Source organism: Nomascus leucogenys, chromosome 2 (genome assembly GCF_006542625.1).
Source record: "Nomascus leucogenys isolate Asia chromosome 2, Asia_NLE_v1, whole genome shotgun sequence".
Classification (NCBI taxonomy): Eukaryota; Metazoa; Chordata; class Mammalia; order Primates; family Hylobatidae; genus Nomascus; species Nomascus leucogenys.
In genome coordinates, this window is record NC_044382.1 from 83,790,547 (window position 1) to 83,814,316 (window position 23,770).

The 23,770-nt window shown below is 39.7% G+C and overlaps 1 protein-coding gene across 1 annotated transcript in view; it reads left to right on the plus strand.

Annotated features, from left to right (window-relative positions):
• LOC100595944 (dynein heavy chain 3, axonemal) overlaps window positions 1-23,770 on the plus strand; it is a 216,102-nt gene that overhangs the window by 119,902 nt on the left and 72,430 nt on the right. The window contains exons 38-41 of the mRNA XM_030799977.1: window positions 1,626-1,726; window positions 4,213-4,318; window positions 6,903-7,032; window positions 9,133-9,378. Coding sequence (XP_030655837.1) covers window positions 1,626-1,726; window positions 4,213-4,318; window positions 6,903-7,032; window positions 9,133-9,378 — 583 coding nt within the window. The remainder of the gene's footprint in view (window positions 1-1,625; window positions 1,727-4,212; window positions 4,319-6,902; window positions 7,033-9,132; window positions 9,379-23,770) is intronic.

Below are 23,770 nucleotides of genomic sequence, written 5' to 3' on the forward strand. Positions count from 1 at the left end.
AAACTACAGTCACAGGTGTTTTAGTTTTCTTCATATTCAGAGATGACGTGGTTGGTGGTGTCAGCCTTGTAACAGCTGTGATCTTCCTGGGGATGCAGGCAGTGACCTGTTTCAAGTTGTGTTTGATGCAGGCCAAGTAAGGTACAGGGAAGTTTTTAATCACAAATTAGGATGAGCAGAATGAATCAGTGGTATTTCCTCTTCTCCCCTGGGAGATGAGGGCCTCAGGCCTTTTCTTGTAACTTAAACATCTCACTGGAATCCATTTTCATGAGTAGGAAACAGTGTCATTGACTTAGTATATATTCCAAGGCTTTCCTGTGTAATTGCACTACTTCCTACAGGGTTTTACCTGCTACACACTGGAAATTCTGATGATTTTTCTTTTTTTTTTTTTTTCGAGACAAAGTCTCCCTCTGTTGTCCAGGATGAAGTGCAGTGGCACGATCTCAGCTCACTGCAACCTCCACCTCCCGCAATTCTCTGCCTTAGTGGCTGGGATTACAAATGTGTGCCACCATGCCTGGCTATTTTTTTTTTTTTTTTTTTTATTTTTAGTAGAAATTGGGTTTCACCATGTTGGCCAGGCTGGTCTCCAACTCCTGACCTCAAGCGATCTGCCTTCCTCGGCCTCCCAAAGTGCTGTGCTGGGATCACAGGCATGAGCCACTGTGCCTGGCCTCTTTCACTCTATTCTAAAAAAGATTTATGGGCCAGGCACGGTGGCTTATGCTTGTGATCCTAGCACTTTGGGAGGCAGGGACAGGAGAAATGCTTGAGCCCAGGAGCTTGAGATCAGCTTGGGCAACATAGTGAGATCCTGTCTCTACAAAAAATTTAAAAATATATATTATGGAAACATTGATGTAATCTAAAAACAAAAAACAAAAAATAAAAAACTAGCCACATGTGGAGGTCCACACCTGTAATCCCAGCTACTCAGGAGGCTGAGGTGGGAGGATCGCTTGAGCCCCGAAGGTCGAGGATGGAGTGACTGCAAATGTGTCATTGTATTTCAGTCTGGGTAGCAGAGCAATACCTGTCTCAAAAACAAATAAAAATTAAAAATAAAAAGGATTTATGGAAAGGCTTTTGTCCCTCCTGCTATGGATTAGTCCATGCGGGTGTTCAAATATGGGTCTTTTGTGAAAGAATTGAGCAAATAAAAATAGGATGTGGCTGTGCAGTTAAGTTCTATGTTAAATATTGAGAAAGGGACCAGGAAACTTGGTGAGGTCTGATAACTTCTCGATTCTTCATCTGAGATTGCATCTAAGGTCAGTGATTTCCTGGCCTTCCTATTAAAATTGCAGCTCACTCAACCCTGACTGAGGGTTCTCCAACCCCCTCTTCTGCTTAATTTTTCTCCAGAGCACTTTTCACCATTTTGAACACTATATATTTTGCTTATTGTCTGTCATCTCCCAGAAGAATGTAAACCCCAAGAGGATAGGAAATTTTGTCTGTTTTATTTTATGCACCTAGAACAGTGCCTGGGACATAGTAAGTGCTCAAGAAATACTTATGGAATGAATCAAACCAGCTTTGTCTGCACTGAGACCTTTTACTTGCAGATGGAATTTAAGCCCTTCCCCTGTCCGCTACCCTCTGCTTTGCACTTTTAGCTGTGTCTCATGAGTGGGGAAATTATCCAGATGAACTCCAAGATGAGCCTGATCTTTGAGCCGGCCGACCTCGAGCAAGCCTCTCCAGCCACTGTGAGCAGGTGAGGCAGCCCTCACTGGCACCCCAGGGGACAATGTGGCCCCACTCACCCTAAGCAGAAGAGAAAGCTCTCAAATTTCACAAATGTGATGAAGCCCTCGCAGATCATCTATGTTATTATTATTTTTCTTTCCCATTTTTATTTTAGTTTCCAGGGGGTATATGTGCAGCTTTGTTACATGAGTAAATTGCATGGCATGGGGGTTTGGGGTACAGATTGTTTAGTCACCCAGTTAATCAGGTTGTTTTTCCATCCTCACCCTCCTCCACCCTCAAGTAGCCTCCCATATCTATTGTTTCCTTCTTTTTTTTTTTGAGACGGAGTCTCACTCTGTCACCCAGGCTGGAGTGCCGTGGTGTGATCTCGACTCACTGCAACCTCTGCCTCCCGGGTTCAAGCGATTCTCCTGCCTCAGCCTCCCCAGTAGCTGGGACTGCAAGCACGCGCCACCACGCTCGGCTAATTTTTGTATTATTAGTAGAGATGGGGTTTCACCATGTTGGCCAGGCTGTTCTCAAACTCCTGATGTCGTGATCTGCCTGCCTCAGCCTCCCAAAGTGCTGGGATTACAGGCTTGAGCCACCTGCACCCAGCTGATCGTTCCCTTCTTTGTGTCCATGTGTACTCAGTGTTTAGCTTCCATTTGTAGGTAAGAACATATAGGATTTGGTTTTCTGTTCCTGTGTTAATTTGCTTAGCATTATATTATTTCTCATTCATTTAGATTTGTCATAAAATCAGCCCTTAGTCCACACTACTGGTAGGAGTCTAAAACCCAGCAAGTACTTTGGAAACGGTTTGATATTATCTCCTAAAGTTGAATCTCCGTATGCCCAAGAGCCAGCCATTCTCCTAAGTACAGACCCAAGGAAAACTTTTGGCATGTGCAATAGGAGATCTGTACAAAAAACACAGTGGCAGAACTCACAGTAACAAACACTTGGAAACAGCCCAAATGCTTATTAATCGAGTTAACGGGTGGCCAGGTGCGATGACTTATGCTGTGATCCCAGCACTTTGGGAGGCCGAGGTGGGCAGATCACCTGAGGTCAGGAGTTTGAGACCAGCCTGGTCCAACATGGTGAAACCTCATTTCTACAAAAAAAAAAAAAAAAACATAAAAATAGCCAGGCCTGGTGGTGGTTGTCCATAATCCCAGCTACTCGGGAAGCTGAGGCAGGAGAATTGATTGAACCCAGGAGGCAAAAGTTGCAGTGAGCTGAGATCATGCCACTGCACTCCAGCCTGGGCGACCGAACAAGACTCCATCTAAAAAACAAACAACAACAGCAACAACAACAACAAAAAAGAGTGAATTAATAAACTATAATAGAGTCAGAAATTATAATATGTATAATAACGTACTCAAAAGAACTGCACTGACATGCAACTATATAAATAAATCTTAGTAACTCTATTAAGGACAAAATCTTAGCAATATTATATATAATACAGATAATGTAATAATATAATTATATCTATAAATAGATATAATTACATCTATAATTACATAATTATATCTATAATTACAATATATTATATATAATATAATGTTATACTATATACTAATATATACTATATTATTATATACTAATATATACTATATTATTATATACTAATATATACTATATTATTATATACTAATATATACTATATTATTATATACTAATATATACTATATTATTATATACTAATATATACTATATTATTATATACTAATATATACTATATTATTATATACTAATATATACTATATTATTATATACTAATATATACTATATTATTATATACTAATATATACTAATATATATACTGTATGGTTATATGCTATTATATACTATATTATTATATAGTAATAATAAAAGTAAGATCAAAATATTATCTATAGCATGGTACCCCTTTTAAATTGTTAAAAACAACTAAAATAAAAATATAAACACTTTAGGAACAGGCCAGGCGCTGTGGCTCACACCTGTAATCCCAGCACTTTGGGAGTCCCAGGTGGGTGGATCACTTGAGGCCAGGAGTTCTAGACCAGCCTGGCCAACCCTGTCTCTACTAAAGACAAAACTCCATCTCTACTAAAAATAGAAAAAAGTTAGCCAGGTGTGGTGGGACGCACTTGTAATTCCAGCTACTCGGGAGGCTGAGAAATGAGAATCACTTGAACCAGGGAGGCAGAGGTTGCAGTGAGCCGAGATTGCACCACTGTACTCCAGCCTGGGCAACAGAGCAAGACACTGTCTCCAAACAAACAAATAAACATTTTAGGAACGTATAGAATGCTATAAAACTGTATATGAAGGAAAGAAATCAAGGGGCAGATGAACACAAGATTCAAGGTGGGTAAACCCAGGGGACTAGGTTATTGTCAAGATCCATTAATGCCTAGCATGGTGCCTGACATGTAGTAGATGCTCAATAAATGTTAACCCATATTAGTAACAAAGAAGCGAGCACCTAAACTGGTCCTCTGTGCTTCCCAGGTGTGGGATGATCTACATGGAGCCCCATCAACTAGGCTGGAAGCCCCTGAAGGATTCCTACATGGACACCCTGCCCTCCAGTCTCACCAAGGAGCACAAGGAATTGGTGAGCCCCTCAGACCCTTTCCTTCCCCTCCTCCTGTCTCCCTGCTTTTCATCTCGAGGGGCTTCCAGGTACATCTTCACCTTCGTAGTCCCTGGAGGCAAGAAGGGGCAGGGAATTCCCTTGTTGTCCCCAGTTTTGTTTCCTGGCTGCCTGCCATTTTTCGAACTTTCTTCTCCATATGGTGGGCATAGGGTGGTGCAGTCAATTTCTCCTTCCTCTTCCTCCTTCCCCATCACTTCCTGGCTCCCCAGTGGAGAATCCCAGTGCTGAGGAATGTTCTCTATGGAAGCTGAAATGTCACCTCTTTCTTCATTGCCCCACTAACAGAAATGTCTGTAGAAGTTTCTCTAGAGATGGGCCAGGTGTTCCTTTTTGTGCTGCCAATTCCCATCCGTGTAACCTGGACTCTGCACCTCCCACCTTGAGGGAGCTGGAACCAGTTAGAAGTGCTTTCATTGCAGCTACTGTGAGCGACCACTCCCTTTTTCCCTTCTCTGAAGAGGTGGGAAAGTTCAGGTTAGGCGGGTACCTGACCACACTCTCAGACCCGGAAGCAGGAAGGGAGTAGCGGTGTCTGTGGTTCCTCTTACCCTCTCCTGTGTTAATAGAATGCTTAGGAAAGTCTCCACTGAGGAATCCAAGGAGGGTCTATTCCCACAATGGAAACTCTTTGGGGGATTATGTAGGACTGCTGCATGTCTGTCACCACCTACATACATGGATAACATGTAAACGCAAGTACATATCCACGTGCACATTCAAGCGCCAGTCCACACACACACACACACACACACCCCAAAAGCTGCCAAGTCCCCATATATGTAAAGTCATTTAGGGACTCCCCAATGTCCCTGGCACAAAGTTTAACTCCTTATCAGGGCCCATGAGACTATGTGATCTGGCCCCGCCTGCCTCTGCAATCTCATTGCCTGCTCTTTCTCAGCCTCAGCTTAGCAGTCTCCAGCAGTCCTGTCTTGTTTCCAAGACAAGCCCAGGTTTCACCACCTCAAGGCTTTTGCTCTTTTTATTCCTTTTCCTGGGACTCTTGCCTCAGTTTATCTCAGAGTTAGCTCACCCTCATCATGCAGTTCTCAACATAAAAATCTCCTCCTCCAGGAAGCCTTCTTTAACTACCCTGTTTAAACCCTTCCTGTTATTCTTCACCATAACACCTTTGTGTTTCCTGCTACAACTTTGCATGATCTGTAGGTATTTTACTGATATCCCTGCTGGATTAGTTATTTATTGTTTGTCTTCCCTGACCCTCCATGAGGGCTCCTTGTCTACCTTTTCCATTGTTTATCCCCAGCACTACTACCATGCAATTAGTAGATGCTCAATAAATATTTGTTGACTGAATTGATATACCACATTTCCATGTATACCTGTATTTTTATATATACATATAAATGCATCTACACATACATATATTATCTATATAGATCCACACCTAAGTGTGTATTTATTTAGTGATGGCCTTCCTACTTCTTAAAAAAAATGTGTATAGGGAAAGTCACAAATAAAATATAACAAAGAGGCTGAGCGTGGTGGCTCACACCTATAATCCCAGGACTTTGGGAGGCTGAGGTGGGTGGATCACTTGAGGTCAGGAGTTCGAGACCAGCATGGCCAACATGGTACAACCCTGTCTCTACTAAAAATACAAAAATTAGCTTGGCATGATGGCATGTGCCTGTAATCCCAGCTACTCAGGGAGTCTGAGGCAGGAGAATCGCTTGAACCCAGTGGGGGCAGAGGTTGTAGTGAGCTGAGAGTGCACCATTGCACTCCAGCCTCGGTGCAGGAAATCAACATGGCACATGGATACATATGTAACAAACCTGCACATTGTGCACATGTACCCTAAAACCCTAAAGTATAATAAAAAAAAAAAAAAAAAAAAAAAAAAAAAAAAAAAAAAAAAAAAAACTCCGTCTCAAAAAAAAAAAGTAAATAAATAAATCTTTTTAAAAAAAGTATAACAAAGGTTTAAAAAAGCATTACAAGAAAAGCAAGTTGGATAACTTTTTAAAAGAGTAAATGGACTGGAGAACAGACACTGGAGGCAAGAATCATGATACTCCCAAATAAACACATATAAACCTACCCATACGTGTGGTAAATTACTGAAAATGAGCCCCCCAAATTAGCTCTGTACTCTCTTTGACTAATTTATACAGGAGTCCCACCTCACCAGTGTCTAACAGTCATTTGTAAATTAATTGTTTAGAATTCCTAATACTTTTTATAGAAACAAAGACAGATACACTAGTTGGGTTCTAAACACATTTTATGTGTCCTGTAGCTGACCCAGAGTGTTTCCAAGCCTCTCTGAGTATCAGCTCTGGGCAGTGGAATGCAGCTGGGAAACTGAGTTAACATGGCCTGTGGGCAACAGTCTTAGGACCCCGAAGGAGGATGCTGAGATAGGGGTCTTGTTGCCTGTAAATGTTCCCCCAATGCACCTAGGTGTAAAATCAGCAGTCTAACCAGCATCTCTAGCCTCACAAGGTAGACCAAGCTCTTAATCTTCAACTCACTTGTTGATCATGTCTCCAAGTCTCATGGAGGTTTCTACTCTCAGGTCAATGACATGTTCATGTGGCTTGTCCAGCCCTGCCTGGAATTTGGTCGCCTTCATTGTAAATTTGTTGTCCAAACGTCTCCCGTCCACCTTGCCTTCTCAATGATGAGACTGTACTCTTCTCTGCTTGGTAAGTGCTAGCCATGATTCTTAGGCCACATGGGGGATGGGTCTACCTTGGCTATTTCTTTTTCTTTTTTTTTTTTTTTTTGAGATGAAGTCTTACTCTGTCACCAAGGCTAGAGTGCAGTGGCATGATCTTGCCTCACTGCAGCCTCCGCCTCCCAGGTTCAAGTGATTCTCCTGCCTCAGCCTCCCGAGTAGCTGGGATTAAGTTACGCACCACTTCTATTTTTTTGTATTTTTAGTAGAGATGGGGTTTCGCCATATTGACCAGGCTGGTCTTGAACTCCTGACCTCAAGTGATCCACCTGCCTCTGCCTCCCAAAGTGCTGGGATTACAGGCATGAGCCATAGCTCCTGGCCTACCTTGACTATTTTTTATGCTCCCACCTCTCTTTGGCCCTCATTGAATTACAACATGACTGGCTGTTTGATCTAGAACAAGCAAGCCTTTGGAGTGCAGATAGTAGAGTTTGGTAGGGAAAGTCCATGTGTTTAGTCGTTGTCTGACATTGATTTTTGGGGGTATTCTAGGGCAAATTACCCCATCGTTCCTCAATCTAAGGCTCCTCATTCACATAATGAGAGTAGTAATTCCTGCCCTTTTTTACCTCACAGGGATATCCTAGAGGGAGATGAACATAGTGGGACCTCTGTCTTACCTCCTCTCTGATAAGAGATTAATATCCAAAAAAACAAAGAAGTAAATGTAGACTTATTGATCCAGCACTTTCACCTTAGCATATAAACCCAAAGAATTGAAAGCAGAGACTTGAACAGATATTTGTATAACCATGTTCATAGAACTCTTGTTCACAATAGCCAAATGGTGAAAACAACCCACATGTCTACCGATGGATGAACAAATAAGCAAAATGTATTGTAATTTTGCAATGAAATACTATTTAGCCTTGAAAAGGGAATAAATTCTGATGCATGCTACAGCTTGGACGAACACTAAAGCCATTATACTAAGAAAATAAGCCAGTCACAAAATGACTGTGTGATTCTACCTCTATAATTAATGTGCATAGAGTAGCCAAATTTATAAAGACAGAACAGAGAATTCTGGTTGCAAGGGGGATGAGGGAGGATGGAGGGGGAAGTTATTGTTTAATGGGCAAAGAGCTTCAGTTCTGCAAGATGAAAACTGTTCTGGATATAGATGGTGGTGATGGTCGCACAGCAATATGAATGCACTTAATACCACTGAACTATACACTAAGAAATGGTTAGATGGTAAATTATATATCATGTATTTTACTACAATAAAAATATTGCAGTAAAAGCTGGATGCGGTCTGTCATGCTTGTAATTCCAGCACTTTGGGAAGTTGAGGCGGGTGGATCACGAGGTCAGGAGTTCGAGACCAGTCTGGCCAACAACACAGTAAAACCCCGTCTCTACTAAAAATACAAAAATTAGCAGGGCGAGGTGGCGGGTGCCTGTAATCCCAGCTATTTGGGAGGCTGAGGCAGGAGAATCACTTGAACCCAGGAGGCAGAGGTTGCGGTGAGCCGAGATTGCACCACTGCACTCCAGCCTGGGTGACAGAGCTAGACTCCAACTCAAAAAAAAAAAAAAAAAAAAAAAATATATATATATATATATATATATAATGATTATGTATATATATATTATATTATTATATAGCAGTAAAAATAAAAATATTGCTCATGCCTGTAATCCTAGCATTTTGAGAGGCCGAGGTGGGTGGATTGCTTGAGCTCAGGAGTTCGAGACCAGCCTGGGCAACCTGGCAAAACCCCATCTCTATAAAAAAATACAAAAATTAGTCAGATATGGTGGCTAGTGCCTGTGGTCCCAGCTACTCAGGAAGCTGGGGTGGGAGGATCACTTGAGCCCGGGAGGTTGAGGCTACAGTGAGCTGTGACTGCACCACTGCACTCCAACCTGGGAGACAGAGTGAGACCCTGTTTCAAAAAAAAAAAAATGCATGTGAAATGATCTGGTAGGTGATAGGCACTCTGCCAGTATCAGTTGCCCTTCTGGCCCAGACCCTTCAAAGGCAAAGCCAACTAGTTCACAGCCCTTACATCTGTGGCATTCTGCACTCTGTCCTGAGATTCGCTTTTCTCACTTTTAGATGAAATCAGGGCAGTAGAAGAGGAGGAAATGGAATTAGGTGAAGGCCTGTCAAGTCAACAGATCTTTCTCTGGCTCCAAGGACTGTTTCTCTTTTCCTTGGTGTGGACCGTGGCTGGCACCATCAACGCAGACAGCAGAAAGAAATTTGATGTGTTTTTCCGCAACCTGATCATGGGCATGGATGATAACTACCCAAGGCCCAAAAGCGTCAAACTCACCAAAAACAACATCTTTCCAGAAAGAGGTAATTTAGAACCTGTTTGTTATGTTCCAGTATAATAATTGGAATTTTGTGTTCTAAACACAACCAGAATGTGCAGACAGGTGAGCCCTTTACAAAAGCCATGGAAGGCCAGGCACGGTGGCTAATAAATATGTAAGGAATGACGGAATTAAAATATCATCATTGGCTGGGCGTGGTGGCTCACACTGGTAATCCCAGCACTTTGGGAGGCTGAGGTGGGCAGATCACTTGAGGTCAGCAGTTCAAGACCAGCCTGGCCAACATGATGAAACCCCGTCTCTATTAAAAATACAAACAAAATTAGCCGGGCGTGGTGGCATGCACCTGTAAACCCAGCTATTCAGGAGGCTGAGGCAGGAGGATTGCTTGAGTCCAGGAGGTAGAGGTTGCAGTGAGCTGAGATCATGCCACTGTACTCCAGCCTGAGCAACAGAGCTAGACTCTGTCTCAAAAAAAAAAAAAAAAAGAAAAAAAAAGAGAGTTGGCCCATGGGTGGTCCTGAAGTCAGGGTTTTATGGGATACTTAACCACTTTTTTAATTTAGAAAAAGATGATATGACTGTTTATTTTTGCAAAAATTACCTATAATTCCATCACTAAAACAAAATGAGAAATATAGATACTTGCGTTTTTCTTATTCCTTTCTATTTCTGTGTGTGTTGACATGCCTTCTTATAGGGTACTTATGGTATTAATATTTCTTTTAATTTTGTCATTATAATTTTTTTTTGAGATAGAGTGTCGCTCTCTCGCCCCTGCTGGATTATAGTGATACGATCTTGGCTCACTGCACCCACCACCTCCCAGATTCAAGAGATTCTCCTGTCTCAGCCTCCCAAGTAGCTGGGATTACAGGCATGCACCACCACGCCTGGCTAATTTTTGTATTTTTAGTAGAGATGGGGTTTCACCACATTGGCTAGGCTGGTCTCGAACTCTTGACCTTAAGTGATCCACCTGCCTCAGCCTCCCAAAGTGCTGGGATTACAGGCGTGAGCCACTGCACCGGGTCTGCAGTTATATTTTAATATAATATTGAAATGTTTCCAATTTCGCTGCATACATTATCTTCAAAATGATCACTTAGTGACTATAAATATTCTTATGTGTGTGACATCATTTCTTATAAGGAAGATGCTTCTTCTAAGTCGCTTTTGTTTTGTTTTTCTACCACCCAAGTAAGCCACTATATAAAATTTAGAAAATACAGAGAAAGGAATAGAACAAAATTAAAATCAATGGTAATCTCACTATCCGGAAATATCACTTCTTATGTTTTCTTTCAGTTTTTTCTGTATTCCTAGAACAAAAAGAGGATCATACTATAAGTACTTCCCAAATAGCTTTACTTTTTGTGATTGTAAAAAAACGTGTATCAAGGGCCATGAGAGAACTTCTAGGGGAAATAGTAATGTTGCGTATCTTAAGAGTGACCTGGATTACACAAATATGTGCATTTGCCAAAACTTAGTAAATGTGGGCTTAGGATGTGTGCATTTCATTGTAAGATTTATATCAAAGGAAAAATACATAAACAAATACTGAACACTAGGTAATGATAAGCACGCTGAAGTATTTATGAGAAAGTGTGTAGATGCTTACAATTAATTTTGAATTTTTTAAAAAAAAGATAGATTAAAGGAAGGATAGGGGGATGACCAGGTATGTACTAAAACAAATAAAAAGCTAATGGTAAAATCTAGAAGGTGAGTATACAAATGTTCACTGTACAATGTCTTCCATGTTTCTGTATGTTTGATAATAATGAAACATTATTATGTTTCATAATAATGAAATAATGAATGAGCAAGTAGATACTATTACTGCCTGCCACATACTCTTTCTCTGCACAGCTTGCACACTTCATTTGATACATGGCCATCTGTCAGATTGTGAACCCCAAAAATCTGAGACAGGTCTCAGTTAATTTAGAAAGTTTATTTTGCCAAGGTTGAGGACGCATGCCTGTGACACAGCCTCAGGAGTCCCTGACAACAAACATGTGCTGAAGGTGGTCAGAGCATGGTTTTATACATTTTAGTGAGATATGAGACATCAGTCAGCGTATGTAAGGTGAACATTGGTGCCATCTGGAAAGGTGGGACAACTTGAAGTGGGGAGGGGACTTCCAAGTCATAGGTAGATAAGAGAGAAATGATTGCATTCTTTTGAGTTTTCTGATTAGCCTCTCCAAAAGAGGCAATCATATATGAATTCATCTCAGTGAGCAGAGGGGTGACTTTGAACAGAATGGGAGGCAGGTTTGCCCTAAGCGATTCTCTGCTTGACTTTTCCTTTTAGCTTAATGATTTTGGGGGCCCAAGATATGCTCCTTTCACAAGATGAACCGCAGGGAGGCTCTGTCTCTGTACCAATCCATTAGTCAGATTGTCATGCATTCATTGAGTTTTTGGTTTGGATGATTTTTGCTTATTTTATTGTCATAGTAAAATACACATAACACAGAATTTACCATTTTGACCATTTGTAATTGTTCAAATCAGTGGCGTTAAGTACATTCACATTGTTGGGCAACCATCACCTCCCTCCATCTCCAGGACTTTTTTTACGTTCCCAAACTAACTGTTCTCATTAAACAGTACCTCCCCCAATGCACCTTCTCCACCCCTACCCTGGAAATAACCATTCTACTTTCTGTCACCATAAATTAGAGTGCCCTGGGTACTGCATGTAAGAGGAATCATACGGTTTTTGTCTTCTTGTGACTGGCTTATTTTACTTAGCATAATGTCTTCGGCGTTCATCCATGTTGTAGCACGTGTCAGAATTTCCTTTCTTAAGGCTGAATATATTCCATTTCATGTATACACCACGTTTTGTTTATCCATTCATCTGTCAGCGGATCCTTGAGTTGCTTCCACCTTTTGGCTATTGCGAATAAAGCTGCTATGAACATGGGTGTACAAATACTGTCTTTTGAGTCTCCGCTATTTCTGGTGTATATACTCAGAAGTGAAAATCTGGATCATATGTTAATGCCATGTTTAATTTTTTGAGGAACTGCTGTAATGTTTTCCATAGAGGCTGCAACATTGTACCTTCCCACCAGCAATACACAGCAGTTCCGATTCCTCCACATCCTCACCAGTGGTTGTATTTTCTCTGTATGTTTTACTGATAATAGCCATCGTGGTGGGTATGAAGTTCATTCTTATTTTTTAAGAAAAAAATTTACAATAAAATATGTGGTAAAAAGACAACCATGATTAACATTTTGATGACAATTCTTTTAGACATTTTCTTATGCATGTTTGTGTCTCCAGGTTTGTTTTTAAAATATAAGATCATTCTGTACTTTTATCTCCTAGTTTTTACTATCATTAACAACATTCTGGTTGTTAATGATATTTACTTAGTTCATTGTTATTTCCTTATGATGATTTCCTAAAATAGAATTGCTGAGTCAAGAGGTCAGTAACATTTTAAAGCTTTTGGTTGCTAAACTTCCCTTGTGCCTCACTGAGTATTGTCTTTTCAAAATCTCAAGCAGTTTGAAATATGAATATCATATCTCGGCCAGGCACAGTGGCTCACACCTGTAATCCCAGCACTTTGGGAGGCTGAGGCAGGCAGATCACTTGAGGACAGGATTTTGAGACCAGCCTGGCCAACATGGTGAAACACCATCTCTACTAAAAATACAAAAATTAGCTGGACATGGTTGTGGGCGCCTGTAGTCCCAGCTACTTGGGAGGCTGAGGCAGGAGAATTGCTTGAACCTGGGAGGCAGAGGTTGCAGTGAGCTGAGATATCACACCATTGCAATCCAGCCTGGGCGACAGAGCAAGACTCCATCTCAGAAAATAAAACAAAACAAAAAAATCTCAAGCATTTGAAATATGAAAATCATATCGCATTTTAACTTTCTTCTCCTTTAAAAAAAGTTTTAATAGACTTTAGTCTTAAATTTATAGAAAAATGTTGCAGAAAATACAGAGAGTTTCCATATGCCACTTCTTCTCACCCACACAAACACAGTTCTTTCATTAACATCTTGCAGTACTGTGGTATTATAGTTACAGTTGATGAACCAATATTGCTAAATTATTATGAACAAAGTTCATAGTCTACATTAAGGTTCACTCTTGTGTTGTATGTCCTATGGGTTTTGACAAAGACGTAAATGTCATGTATTCACCATTACAGGATCATGCAGGATAGTTTCACACAACCCAAAAAATCCTGTGCTCCACCTCTTCATCCTCCCTTCCTTCCCTGATCCCCAAGCAACCACTGATCTTTTTATTGTCTCTATAGTTTTGACTTTTCCAAGACATGATATTCTTGGAATCATACAGTATGTGAAATTTTTAGACTGCCTTATTTCACTTAGCAATATGCAGTTGAGGTTCCTACACGGATTTTTGTTCTTTGTTAGATTGCTTCTTTATCACTTAATAATATTTCATTGTATGTATGTTTATCCATCTGCCCATTAAAGGACATTTTGGTTTATTACAATTTTTGGTACTTATAAATAAAGCAGTTATAAACATTTATGTAAAGGCCTTTTGTGAACATAACTTTTCCATTAATTCATTTAGTAAACACATAGACATGCTATTGCTGGATAATGTTAAGCCTGTGTTTACCTAGACCAAGTCAAGAAGTACAGATTTCTTAATAATTTCGGGTCTTTCTATTCATAAACATGGATTATCTCTCTATTTGTTTAGACTTTTTTATTTCTTTGGCTAGAGTTTTGTAGTTTTCCTCATCTAGATCTTGTATATTTTTTGTTAAATTTATACCTAAGTAGTTCCTTCTTTTTTGGAGTTAATATAAATGGTATTGTGTTTTCATTTCAAATTCCACTTGTTCATTGCCCGTATATAGAAAAGCAATTGACTTTTGTATATTAATCTTGTATCCAGTCATCTTACTACAATCACTTATAAGTTCCAGCAGTTTTTTTGTGGATTCTTTGGGATTTTTTACATAATTATGCCATTGACAGACAGTTTTATTTCTTCCTTCCCAATATTTTATTTCCTTTTCTTGTCTTATTCCATTAGCTAGGACTTCCAGTATGATGCTGAACAGAAGTAATGAAAAAGGGCTTCCTTATCTTGCTCCCAGTCTTAGGAGGAAAGCATCTAGTTCTTGGCCATTAAGTGTAATGTTTAGCTGAAGGTTTTTCATTGATATTCTTTATCAAGTTGAGAAGTTCCCTCTATTCCTAGTTTACTAAGAGTCTTTGTCATGAGTGGGTGTTGGATTTTGTCAAATGCTTTTTCTGAATCTATTAACGTGATCATATGATTTTTCTTCTTTAGCTTGTTAATGCAATGAATTACACTAATTGATTTTCAAATGTTGAGCCAGCCTTATATACCTTGGAATAACAATAATCAACTGGAATAAGTATCACTTGATTATGGTGTGTAATACTTTTCATATATTGTTGGATTTGATTTGCTAATATTTCGTTGAAGATTTTTGCATCTATATTGATGAGAGATACTGGTCTGTAATTTTCCTCTCTTATAATGTCTTTATTGATGAGAGATACTGGTCTGTAATTTTCCTCTCTTATAATGTCTTTATCTGGCTTTGGTATTAGCATAATGCTGGCCTCATAGCATGAGTTATAAAGTGTGTCCTCTGCTTCTATTTTCTGTAAGAGATTGTAGAGAATTTGTATCATTTCTTCCTTAAATGTTTGATAGAATTCACCAGTGAACCCATCTTGGCCTGGTACTTTCTCTCTTGGAAGGTTATTAATTGTTGATTAAATTTCTTTAATGGATAAAAGCCTATTCAAATTATCTACTTCTCCTTATGTGAATCATGTAAATCATCTCTTTCAAGGAATTGGTCTATTTTATTTATCAAATTTGTTGGTGTAAAGTTGTTCATAATATTCCTTTATTATCCTCTTCATGTCCATTGAATCAGTACTGATGGCCTTTCATTTTTTTAGTTTTTTTTTTTTTTTCTTTTGAGATGGAGTTTCACTCTTGTTGCCCAGGCTGGAGTGCAATGGCACGATCTTGGCTCACTGTAACCTCCTCCTCCTGGGTTCAAGTGATTCTCCTGCCTCAGCCTCCTGAGTAGCTGGGATTAAAGTCGCATGTCACCATGCCTCAGCCCCCCGAGTAGCTGGGATTAAAGTCATGTGTCACCACGCCTGGCTAATTTTGTATTTTAGTAGAGATGGGGTTTCTCCACGTTGGTCAGGCTAGTCTCAAACTCCTGACCTCAGGTGATCTGCCTGCTTTGGCCTCCCAAAGTACTGGAATTACAGGTGTGAGCCACCGTGCCCAGCCTCATTCTTGATATTAGTGCTGTCTTCTCTCTTTTTCTTGGTTAACCTGTCTAAAGGTTTATCAATTTTTTTTTATTTTTAACAGGTAGAATCTGCCCAGGCTGGTCCCAAACTCCTGGACTCAAGTGATCCACCTGTCTCACCTTCCTAAAGTGCTGGGATTACAGGCATGACCCACTGTGCCTGGCCTATCAATTTTATTAATCCTTCAAAGATACAGCTTTTGTTAATTTTATCTATTAATTTCCTGTTGTCAATTTCATGATTTCTGCAATAATTTTTATTTCTTCTGTTCTGCTTCCTTTTATTTAATTTGCTGTCTCTAGTTTCCTAAAATGAATGCTTAGATTATTGATTTTAGATCTTTCTTTTTGGCTGTGCATGGTGGCTCACACCTGTAATCCCAGCACTTTAGGAGGCCAAGATGGAGTATCCCTTGAGCACAGGAGTTTGAGACCAGTCTGGGCAACATGTCAAAATCCCATCTTTACAAAAACAAAAAACGAAAATTAGCTGGGTGTGGTAGCTCACACCTGTAGTCCCAGCTACTCAGGCAGCTGAGGTGGGATGATTGCTTGAGCCTAGGAGTTGGAGGCTGCAGTGTGCCATGATCATCCCACTGCACTCCCGCCTGGGTGACAGAGTAAGAGAGTGAGACCCTGCCTAAAAAAAAATTAAAAAGTGTTTTATTGCCCAGGATGTGTTCTATCTTGGTGAATGTTTCACGTGAGCTTAAGAAAATATGTAGTCTTCTGTTGTTGAATAAAGTGATAAATATCAATTCGATCCTGTTAATTGATGATGGTGCTATTCAGTTTCACTATATTCCTACTTATTTTCTGACTGTTATCTGCCAATTAGTGATCGGCAGGGGTGGTTGAAGTATCTGACTATGATATTGGATTTGTCTATTTCTCCTTGAAGTTCTATCAGTTTTGCCTCATGTATTTTGGCATTCTGTTTACATTTGAAAAGTGAAAATAGTATCTAATTTAAATTTCTTCTTTTTTAAATTAGAAGTGAGGTTGAATTATATATAAAGTGGTAGTTTGTTTTTCATATGTTCTTTATTTAATGTTTTTGTAGGTTTTGTTTCTGTTTGTTTTTAACAGACTGTGTCCCCTTTTGTTTATTTTGCCTGGAATGTGATGCATCCTTTCCGTCAGCAAGGAAAAAAATTATTTTCTGGCTCCCATAACCATCATCTCCTTTTTTCTTGTTTTGGGGCTTTGGTCTTTTAAGGTGCACTTTTCATTTTGGTATCAGCCACCCACAACTTCAATTATTCTTTTTACTGCCTTGAATGATTTTAATTCTGCCTTTGTATCTTTTGTTTCTGTGCCAGGCTTTGTTAGTGCAAGGATGGGAAAGTACAGGCCATGGAGTGAAATTGTCAGAGTTCGGACCCTCGCTCCAACACTTACTACTGGGGTGACTTTGAGCAACTTCTTTATCCTCCTCAGCTCCCTCAATTATAAAATGGGGACAACAATAATAGTAAGGATTAAATGAGTTAATACATGTAAAAATACTTTGAGTAAAGCATGGTATGTAGGAAATGTTCAATAAACATGAGCAATTTTATTGCTATTATCATCATCATCTCTTAGGGCATCCATCTCACTTTTTATCTTGTCTTTTCATCTTAGCTTGTTTTTCCTTTGTTGCTTTCTGTTCCTGCTTCATTTAAAGTTAGGTCTTTCTGCACCTTATTGAAGATACCAAACAGTTTTCCTGAAATTTGGCTTGAAGTCCTGCATAAAACAAGTTTCAGCCTGGCACGATAGCTCACCCCTGTAATCCCAGCACTTTGGGAGGCTGAGGCAGGTGGATTTCTTGAGCCCAGGAGTTTGAGACCATCCTGGGCAACATTGTAAAACCCTGTCTCTACAAAAAATACAAAAACTATTAGCCAGGCATGATGGCACACACGTCTATTCTCAGCTACTTGGGAGGCTGAGGCAGGAGATCACCTGAGTCCAGGAGGTTGAGGTTGCAGTGAGCTGTGATGCAGCTACAGCCATGCATGACCACTGCACTCCAGCTTGGGTGATACAGTGAGATCCTGTCTCAAAAAGAAAAAGTTCATAGATAAATTCTTCAGGTTAATTTCCATATGACATTCCTTTACATTGCAATATTTTTTTCACAGGCTCCACATGTTGTTTTCTGCCTTCCTCATCCTTCAAGATCAATCTGTTTATGCTCTGTCTGCAGAGATGGTACATGAATTGCCCTTGACCTCACTTTCAGATCACTTTGTGATGACCTCTTTCCTTTCCTTCTGCAGCTAGAGAGCCTATGATGTGATGTGCACGGCTCCCACTCAGTTTCTAGATAGTTTTCCCTTATAACATCTCCTATCCACAACAATGGCCTCATCTCCTCCCTCCATGCCCTACCCAGCAGATGCAGCATAAAACAAACCATAATTTTCATCGTGTCCTGCAAACTGACTTCTTTTGTGTATATCTTCTTTTGCAGCAGCTTGTTTAAAAAAAAAACAAAACAGATTTTTGCCAGGCATGGTGGCTCATGCCTGTAATCCCAGCTACACAGAGGCTGAGTTGGAAGGATCGCTTGAGCCTGGGAGTTTGAGACTAGCCTGGGCAACATAACAAGACCCTGTACTTTCTTATAACCATATTCAAAAGCTTAAAATGCCTTTCTAGCCTGTCCACAAGGGCCCACGATTAAAATTCTAATGCCGAGTGCTCCAGGAAGGCCTTCCCTGACTTTATGGGACATTGTTTTCTAGGATTTTCATGATATACAAGACATGGCATAAATGCATCTCTCAAATAAGTGCTGGAGGAACTACACTGGGAAGCATACACTAAGGAAAGCAAGCAGACCCTTGTGGGATTCTGTCAATGTTGGGCTCACATTGTTTGACATGGACCTTTGTTTGTCAACCCAGGGATCCATTTGTCCAGAAAGTGCTAAATTTCTCTTTATTCACTCATTCATTGTGTGACCTTTGAAAAGTCACTCACTGCTCAGTTGAGAAGTTTACCTTATTTTCCCAAGTGCAGGAGTGGAAAGCAGAGCCGGGGTAGGGGTGGTAGGGGTGATAAAAGTCATTTATCAATTCATTACCCATCCATTCCTGAATTTCTGCTATTCTCCTCTTTCTACTCTCACACCCAGACGAGAGTTTAAGTTATAATCACAACACAAAGAGAACAGGAGCCATTACTCTGATGAAAACCAAGAAGAGCTAGAGCTAAACATTACCAAGTGCCTTCTGTGTGCCCAGAACTATGCTAGATGTTTGACACATATATCTCACTCACTCTCCGTAGTGGTGATTTTCCGAGCTTGACATAAAATCAGGCCTATTTTACAGATGTGCAAATGGTAACCTTAGCCAAGGTCACACAGCTGGTATATCTACTTTTACTAGTTAAATCTTTTCTCTTCTCTTCTCTTCTTTCTCCTCTTCTCTTCCCTTCCCTTCCTTCTTCTCTTTTCTTTTTTCTTTTCTTTTCTTTCTTCTTTCTTTTCTTTGACAGAGCCTCATTCTGTTGTCCAGGCTGGAGTGCAGTGGCGTAGTCATGGGCTCATCTTAGTGCCCCAGGCCTAGGTGATCCCACCTCAGCCTCCCAAGTAGCTGGGACTACAGGCACATGCCACCATGCCTGGCTAATTTTTGTATTTTTTGTAGAGACAGGATTTTGCCATGTTACTCAGCCTGTTCTCCAACTCCCAGACTCAAGTGATTCATCCAACTCGGCCTCCCAAAGTGCTGGAATTATAGGCATAAGCCACCACGCCCGGCCAAATCTTTTCTCATTAGCCTAAATGTTCCCAAACCAAGCCACAAATTAGCTCTAGCTCAACATCAGCAAAGGAAGAGGGAAAAATATTTTACTGATTCAGTCTTTTAGTGTCTCCTTTTTATTGTAAAAATAATTCTATTCTATTAAATAAAAATTATCAATAAGTATCTCTTTGTTCATACCACTGTATCACAGTCATTTCAGTTTTCAAAAAATCTGTTTCCTTGGTTGTCTACCTGATTTCATCTCTTTACCTGGTTATCATAATGGTATATATTTCACTCTGTAGTCTATTTTTATCTATCATTGTTTCTTAAAAGCATTTTCTATGCTAATACTTAGCTTTTGCAACTATCATTTTAATGACCAAAGAATATTCCATCCATCTTATAAGAGCTAATTTTACTTGTCTCCTAATGTAGGATATGTAAGTTATTTCTTTGCTATCACAGATGGTGTTGCATACTCATGTATACAGATTATTTTCATTGTGAATTATTTCCTTATGATAAATTCCCAGAAATGGGATTTCTGACTTACAGAACATTCTCGTCACTCTGTAAGCATTGTGCCAGATTGCTTTCTAAAAGTATTGCACCAGATTGACTTCTAGGTAAGGCTGCAGAGTGACGTAGAATAACAGAAGCTCACTTTTAAAATACCTAACGAAATCGGCAACAACAAACATTTTTTAATCCTAAAAAGTCCCCAGCAATAACCAAAGAATGAATTACAACTTAATTCTACAAACATTGTGAAGTAGTGAATAAGGAAAGAAAACAAGATTCTGGCCTGGAGTATCTCCCAACTCAGAACCTGCCACCCCTCTGTCTTGCTAAGAGTGACGGGGAGAGGAAAGCAGGTCAGTTGACAACATTCTAAGAGTTCTCGTTGGAAATCACCATTGGAGAGGAAAGGGGACTATGATGATGGCTGGGCAGCTGCACAAAAGGTCTAAGAGAAACTCTCCATCATGGAAGCCCCTGTGTGATGCTGGAGGACCTTAGTAGGGATGGGAAAAAACACCAGGTTTTGCATCTTCCAGAACCCTGTGCTGTGTGGGGACATGAGCTGAATCCTTCAGGAGTGGGGCACATCACTAGCTAGGATGGGAGTGAGATGGATCCATGGTTCAGGAAATGTAGACAGATTTTAGAGAGAGGGTACAGTGCTCAGATTTTCCAGCAAGGGTAACTGAGCTTTTCCCTTTACCCAACCCTATAGATTAAGGCTATAGGAAAGAAAGCCACACACCATTCCTTGAATAGTGGCCAACACTGTAGATAAGATAAACTGGCCCCAGATAATGTTGGGAAAAATGTCAAGAAGAATTTACCCAATTATATCAGAGCAGAATGGTAAGGCAATCATGCACACATCAGAGAGAGAGAGGCAGAGAGAAAGAGAGAAAATGTTTAACAGAAAACATGAACCAAGGGCCAGAAAATATTTCTGTTGAAAGAATTTTGTAATAATAGAAGTTTAATTTTTTAAGTTCATAAATGAATAGTATGGTATACTGGCAAAAGAACAGAAATATAGATTAATCGAATAGAATTGAGAGTCCAGAAGGAAAACTCTTGCATTTATGGTGACTTGATTTTTGACAATGGTGCCAAGATGATTAAATAGGAAAAGAATGATCTTTCAACAAATCATGCTGGAACAACTGAATTATACATGTAAAAGAGTGAATTTGTAGTTCTGCCTCACACTATAGTGAAAAATTAACTCAAAATAGATCAAAAACTTAAATGTAAAAGCTAAAACTATAAAACTCTTAGAAGAAAACATAGATGCACATTTTTATGATTTTGGAGTAGGCAATGATGTCTTAAGACAACAAAAGCACAAGTGACAAAAGAAAAAATAGGTAAACTGAACATCATTAAAATTAAAAACTTTCATGCTTCAAAGGACAACATCAAATGAAAAATCCCACAGAATGGGTGAAATTTCTTACAAATTACACATCTTATAAGGGACTCAAATTTAGAATATATAGAGTTATCATAATTTAATAATAAAAAGACAACCCAATTAAAAATGGGCAAAATATATGAATAGACAGTTATTTACAGAAGATATACAGGCCAGGCACATTGGGGCTCATGCCTTTGGGAAGTTGAGGTGGGCAAATCACTTGAGCCTGGGAGTTTGAGACCAGCCTGGGCAACATGGCGAAACCCCATCTCTACAAAAAATACAAAAATTAGCTAAGCATGATGGTGCGTGCCTGCCTGTAGTCCCAGCTGCTTGGGAGGCTGTGGCAGGAGGATCACCTGAGCCCAGAAGGCAGGGTTTGCAGTGGCCAAGATCATACCACTGCACTCCAGCCTGGGTGACAGAGTGAGACCCTGTCTCAAAAAAAAAAAAAGATATACAAAGGGCCAATAAGCTCATAACAAGATGCTCAATGTTATTAGCCATCAGGGAAATGCAAATTAAAACCACAATGAGATACTACTTTACAACAACTAGGATGGGTGTAATTAAAAAGATGAAAAACAACAAGTATTGGTGAGGATGCAGGAAAATCAGAACTCTCATCTACCATAATGGGAATGTAAAATGGTGCAGTAGCTTTGAAAAAGAGCCTGTGACAATTCCTCCAAAGTTAAACACAATCCAATTTAATTTAACTCAAAAGTTAAACAATCCAATTGTGGGCAGATCACTTGAGCTAAGTTCAAGACCAGCCTGGGCAACATAGCAAAAACCCCATCTCTACAAAAATTAGCCAGACATGGTAGTGCATGCCTGTTGTCCCAGCTACTTGAGAGGCTGAGGCAGGAGGATCACTTGAGTCCAGGAGGTTGAGGTTGCAGTGAGCAAGATCGTGCCACTGCACTCCAGCCTGGGTGACAGGTAGGCCTGGTCTCAAATACACACACACACACACACACACACACACATACACACACTTTTTTAAGTGAAAGAAGCCAATCGCAAAAGAACACATATTATATGATTCCCTTTATATAGGCAGAATAGGCAAATTTATAGAGACAGAAAATAGATTAGAGGTTGCCAGGGTATGAAGTGGGTGGGAGAGGGATTTGGCAGGTGACGGCTAAGAGTTGTGGGGTTTCTATCCAATGTAATGAAAAGTTCTAAAATTGATTGTGGTAATGGTTTCACAACTCTGTGAATATTAATATATTTACATGTACATGTGGTTTTGGTACACTAAAAGTATAATTGAATTGTACACTTGAACTAGTTGGATTATATGATATGTGAATTACATTTCAATAAAGCTGTAGAAAGTTTGTAGATGAAGTGATAAAACTACTAAATTAGAGAAACAGAGGAACTGAAGAGTCAGAGAAACAGATTGGGAATAAAATAATGCCATTAATGATCTAATAAGTGAATTAGAACCAGAAAGAAAGTATACAAGGCTAGACATCTAATATATGGCTTAGAAATAAGGTTTGAGATAATTACACATACAACAGAAGAAAAAAGAAAAACATTGAAGCAATTAGAGACAATACAATTGATATGGAGACCAAATAATGCTAGTTTCTTAAGAACGCCAATCAATAGTATAAATAATATATACAAAGATACAGATGCAGAAACTTCTCCTAAAATGAACAATTGTTTCTGCCAATTGTAAGAGTATGCTATGCTCCGAGAAAAACTGATACATAATAACTGACCAGAAAATATAACATAATTAAGTTATTGGACTTCCAGGGTAATATCTGATGGGCCTCAGTTTCTGCACAGCAATTTAAAATGCAAAAAAAAAAAAAAAAAAAACAGAATAGAGCAATGTCTGCACGCCTTAGAAGGCAAGAAAATATGACATAGACTATTACTCTCGGCTAAGTCACTGTTAAAAATACAAAAGCAGCAGGCGGTCATTCTCAAACACGTATGAGCTGAGCGAGTTGAGCACCTATAAGCCCATTCTTGGAAAAAAAAAAAATGAGGCTGGGCATGGTGGCTCATGCCTGTAATCCCAGCACTTTAGGAAGCCAAGGCAGGCAGATTGCTTGAGCTCAGGAGTTTGAGACTAGCCTGGGCAACATAGCAAGACCCTCTCTCTACAAAAAATAAAATAATTTGCTGGGTGTGGTGGCACATGCCTGTGGTCCCAGCTACTCGGGAGGCTGTGAGAAGATTGTTTGAGCCCGGGAGGTTGAGGCTGTAGTGAACTGTGATTGTACCACTGCACCACTTTGACCTGGGCAATGAGTGAGACCCTGTCTCAAAAAAGAAAGAAAAAAAGAGAGAAAGAATGAAAGAGAAAGAGAGGAAAGAAGGAAGGAAGGAAGGAAAGAAGGAAGGAAGGAAGGAAGGAAGGAAG